This window comes from Phragmites australis, chromosome 16 (genome assembly GCF_958298935.1).
Source record: "Phragmites australis chromosome 16, lpPhrAust1.1, whole genome shotgun sequence".
NCBI lineage: Eukaryota > Viridiplantae > Streptophyta > Magnoliopsida > Poales > Poaceae > Phragmites > Phragmites australis.
Genome location: NC_084936.1, coordinates 17,418,169 through 17,423,173, shown reverse-complemented (window position 1 = coordinate 17,423,173; position 5,005 = coordinate 17,418,169). Strand labels below are relative to the sequence as shown.

Below are 5,005 nucleotides of genomic sequence, written 5' to 3'. Positions count from 1 at the left end.
ATGTGAATGTTTGTGCAATGTGTTATTGGTACTACTCGTTTTAGATGGTGGCTAACAATTTCTGAGGTTAGCCCAAAATTCAATTTTTTGTGATGCTTGCTGTAGAATTATATTCGGTTTTCTGCTTGCCTCCGTATAGTAGTACGCCTTATAGGCCGTCTCATAGCCTTCACATAATCATAAGATGAATTAACAGACAACCCTTATAATTGGTTGTCTTTTTATTTATTCATAGTAACTTCACGCCCCCTTAATTAGTAGATCAATAGAAGTAAAGAAAGCAAATGTATCACAACAACATATAATACAATGGTGCGTGAGTCACTCATAGCTTACGAGGCAGTTGTTTCGTGAGACAGAGACATATATTTCTCTCACCTCCTCTCTCTGTATATCACCTAAAATTTTAGGTGACAATGCATAAGGCAACTTAAGTGCCTTCTTATGATAAAAAAATAAGTGCTTTCTTACTGTCATTGGATTGTACATGCCTGGGATGGAACATGTACTCGCGAGAGGCAAAGGTACATGCTCCGTCGCAATGGAAAAATTCGTCGGTGCCCACATGTGGACATTGATTCCAAATTGATCATGACCTTATTCCAAACAGTTTCTACTACACAAACTTTTTTTGTTGCGAAATTTCAGCCCATTAGATACCATCCACGCATGGACATTGCCATCACAAGATTACATCCTTACGACGCATCCTAGGATTCCCAGCTGCCGGCTGGCCTCCGGCCTAGAGTATCAATGCACGGAGGCGGTGGCGGCGTGGTCGGAGGTCCAGCCATCGGCCATCTCAAAGCCGTTGCGGCGGTGGCGGTAGTCCTCCCGGGCCTGCTCCACCTCCTCCCGCGTGTTCATCACGAAGGGACCCTCCCGCACCACCGCCTCGCCGTGCGGCCGCGCTGCCACCAGCATCACCCTCGCCCCCGCGGCCCCGGCGACCCCCTCCTCGGCCCGCACGGCCATGTAGTTGCCGTCGCCGCCGAACACGACGAGTGTGCGCGCGCCCGCTGTGGAGGTGATGTCGGTGGCGCTCTGAAAGACAGCGTCGCCGGCGATGACGTACGCGCACGCGCTCCAGCCGCGCGGGACGGGCTGGCGCAGGCGCGCGCCGGGCCGAAGGGTGACGTCGAGGCACAGGGCCGGGGTGCGGGGCCGGAGCAGGGAGCGCACGCCGAGGCACTCGCCGGCGATGACCTTCACGGACACGCCGTCCTGGTGGGCGGTGGGGATGTCGTGGCTGGCCAGCTCCTGGTACCTCGGCTCCACCCTGCACAGCACCGCGCGGCAAATTATCAGCAACGGCCAACCCCGTATTGTTGAACAAGTCTAAAATGTGTTCAAACTTTGTTTTCCGTTCGACGGCCAGATCTTTTCTTAAACGAAAGAATGAAAACTTGTGCTTTATGAACCATGTTTGTTGATTTGTGTTGAATTTGCACACCATAGAAATTAATTTCGCAAGTGTTTTGCAATAATGAACACTATGAAATTCTCGGATTCCAAGCTGAGTGAACTAAACTAGGACATGTAAGGTGAGGTACGGTGAAGAACATATACATCTTGTCCTTGGAGGAGAGGTTGATCCAGAGGTTGATGCCCTTCTGCACGCCCTGCCCGCCGGGCATCTCCGCGTGCACCACGCCGCGCCCCGCCGTCATCCACTGCATCATCGATCCAAGCATCGATCGCACACACGCCAAAGTCAACTCACGAATACAATACAAATGTCAACTCTTACCATCATGCACGTATGCTTGCACGTACTGCTCTGAATAATTATATATGCTTTTCATGAGTGGAGTACTCTGAGTCGCTAATGGTGGATGTTAACCTGTCGTCAGAGGCCGCCGACGAAGCGAAAAGCAATGCAATGAAACCGAACCAACCGCTATTTCTTTTTTACCAGATGTGATGTGCAACTTTAGTGTGACATACTAGATACTTCAGTGTTGACATGAGCCTTCCCAGCAAAGGTGAAAGGAGCTGGCGATGCAGCGTCCACTTTGCATCAAGTGGACCACCGTTTTCCTTACTAAAGCAGGTAATATGATCCTTTCCTGCCTAATAACTTTTTGTTTTCCTACCTATTCATGGTGCACGCACTCCCCTTGTTTCCAAATAGATATCGTTTTAGTTAGTACATTAATTCTCTGCAATGAACAGAGCTTGATTTGCTTGACCGGACGGTAGCTGTAAGGTGGAAATGAGACAGTTTCTGTTGTTTTTTCGGCCAAATCATTTTTACAACTTTTTCTCACCAGTTTGTGTGTGTTTTTTTCCCTGTATTTCATATAGTTGCTCGTAACATTCAGTTACGCATTTGAGATTCCCAGCTCTACTGCAGGTCTGCTTTCATAACTTTATATCGGACTTCGGAGTGTAACGAGGCAATTAAGGAAATCTTGAAACATAATCTATAGTATTTTTACTCAATTGTGATATGTGAAATTTAGATACACATTATTTGGAATGCTTATTGTTAGGCTATTCAGTCCTACAGTGGTGCATATATAGTACATCCGCCCTTTTTCAAAAATATACATCCTCCTAATTAGTATTACTGGTTTTTTAGGCCAGTAATATTATAAGAATAGAAAAGGGACCAGAGAAGGAAATTGCTCTTAATAGTCGTCTTTGTATGCTTAATGCTGTTGTTGATAGGAGACCTAACCTGAACGTCTCCGGTGTTGATGGTGCCCTTGTGGCCTGAAAAGTCATGGTAACTCAAGCCTCCCTGGGAGCAACAGAAGGACAAGCATTCTGTCAGAAAAATTCAGTTTATGACAAGTTTATTGTTTAATTTTTCTAAAGCAACTATGCAGTATTTTAGGACTGAGGAGGACAAGAAAATTGTATGAGTTGTTACCTCGAGCATATAGGTGACAGTCTCAAATCCTGAGGTACCGCAGGAAACAACACAACAAAAACAAAAGCACAAAAATCAGAGTTCAGAAATGATTATATTCTACATGCAAGTTATTTATTCATAATGTCAAAGGAAGTTGCAAACCTCTGTGGGGATGATCAGGAAAGCCAGCTGGAGGAGAAACTGAAGAAAAAAGAAAGGAAAAGGAAGGCTGTGAATTTTGTGTTGATTATATATTCCAAAATCAAGTGGCAAATTAAAATCGAAGATTATTATGCACAGCTAGCATTTTTCTTGAGCAATAAGTGTAGTATATATAAGAGCATGTTAAAGGCCACTTAAGCGATAGCCATTTTTGTACAGAAACAAAGTGGCCAGTATCAATATCATGATTTTTACAGCAAAATCATTTTCTTGACAGATCATGAAATAGTAGCTGTAAATTGCGCGATGGTAATAAGTGTGATCCAGCCAGCGCGCACACGTACACTCGAACTCGTCGAAAGACAGGAAAGGATCCAAGTCCTGCAGCTCAGGCCTGCAGCAAGGAACGAACAACAAGCACAAGAAACCAAATAATCAGTTGCGAATTTTAACATTAGGATTGCAAATTAACTCCAGGCTCCAGGAATATATATATATCTCTGTGTGTGTGTGTACGGAGATCGATGGCCTGACTATGATTGCGAGTCGCCACTCGATCGATGGTTACCTGCCAATGCTCCGCCACAGTGCGAAGCCCTCCCCGAGAGGCTTGCGCTCGCACGTCAACGTCCGGACTACCGCCCGTGGCTCGCCCACGTCGTCGTCGTCCACAGCACGCTCCGTGCTGCCACGGCTGAACGAAGAACATACGTTCAGCTGACTGAAGTAGGAAACACTGGACAGAATAATGGCTGAACACCATCGACAGCAGCACGTTACCACTCGGCTCCAACCGTCCCCTCAGCTCCGATGATCCCCGTGCCGCCGGCCTGCCTCCACTCCGCCCCAGCCGCCGCCAGCCCGGCCGGCCGGTGGTGAGAAGAGGGAGCGATCAGGGGGACGCGGGCAGTGGCAGTAGACATGGCGGCGGATCAGGAGGACTATGTATGTGGATAGGCTACGGAGTGGTGGCGATGTGTGGTTCCGGCCGGCGTTTAAATACCCGCGACGACGAGAGCGGCAGGCGAACGATCGCGGGAACCGTTTCGTAAGCAATGCAGGGTGGGCAGGTGTGAACGCCCGTCGCGAGGTGTGGGGCCTGCGCCCTGCCTTTGTCTGCGCTGCAGTGTGGTGTGGCTGCCCCTCTGGTGTGTGGTGTGAACGCGGGGTTTGTCGCGGCACCCAGCTTTCGCAGTAAGGCCCTGCGTGCGATTCAGCCCGATTTGGATCTGGGACCATTATTCGTTGTACGGGGGCATCTTCCTCCTTTGGAGCGAGACGACGGCACGTGCACGGGCGATAAGAATTATTTTTCTTCCCTTCGCTGAGAGGAAAAGATACGACCTAAGAAGTTATTTATCTCTTTATATTGAGCCAAAAAAGCAGAGAAAGATGGTGTTGGCATGGAATTGGGCAATACCCCGTCAACACGAGTCCGTTAAGGATACTTATCACTTTTCGCAGCGACACACGACTTGTTTACCAGCAAACAAGCAATAATTTCGACTGGTAACCTTGTGAATCGCCGTCCGGACGATTTACGAGCAAACCGACGAAAAACTAACCCTAAGTTGTAAGAAAGTAAAGGCAAAATGAAAAGTAGATATAATAGATGCGATTGATCGATGAATATACAATCGGCCTCCACCCCTTGACTATTTATAAGGGGGTATGGTCTTGACCCTAGAGAATTGAAGTAGGACTCTATTTCAACTCTAAACATGTCCTGTTCGGCCAAAATCACGAACGAGATCCGAACAAATTCACAAATCCACTTCGATTCGGTTTCGAACTGCATACCGGATGGTCTGGTGAGATCAAACTCTAGAATACCGGACCATCCAGCGAGTTCACTTGGCCGAAATTCTAAGACTCGGTCTTACACACACCGAATATTCCGACATCACATTTATACTCACTGGAGTATGTCTCCGGACCAATATTTATAGAGAGCAAAATTTTTGCAAAGTTTTCCTTTTAAAC

General features: G+C 47.4%; 1 protein-coding gene across 1 annotated transcript; it reads right to left on the bottom strand.

The window, feature by feature from the left end:
- Nucleotides 1-574: 574 nt before the first annotated feature.
- Nucleotides 575-3,979, bottom strand: LOC133896378 (pirin-like protein). The gene is made up of 8 exons (XM_062336972.1): nt 3,803-3,979; nt 3,591-3,716; nt 3,367-3,416; nt 3,023-3,061; nt 2,879-2,907; nt 2,684-2,746; nt 1,570-1,673; nt 575-1,279 (listed from the first exon to the last, which is right to left on the bottom strand). The coding sequence occupies exons 1-8, from the start codon at nt 3,943-3,945 to the stop codon at nt 751-753; spliced, it is 1,083 nt and encodes a 360-aa protein (XP_062192956.1). The 5' UTR covers nt 3,946-3,979; the 3' UTR covers nt 575-750.
- Nucleotides 3,980-5,005: the final 1,026 nt, after the last annotated feature.

Coding starts and splice junctions, on each gene's coding strand:
- LOC133896378 (XM_062336972.1), bottom strand. CDS start 3,945: ATGTCTACTGCCACTGCCCGCGTCCCCCTGATCGCTCCCTCTTCTCAC. Junction 3,417..3,590: donor CTGTGGCGGAGCATTGGCAG/GTAACCATCGAT, acceptor TCCTTGCTGCAG/GCCTGAGCTGCAGGACTTGG. Junction 3,062..3,366: donor GTCTTTCGACGAGTTCGAGT/GTACGTGTGCGC, acceptor TTTTTTCTTCAG/TTTCTCCTCCAGCTGGCTTT.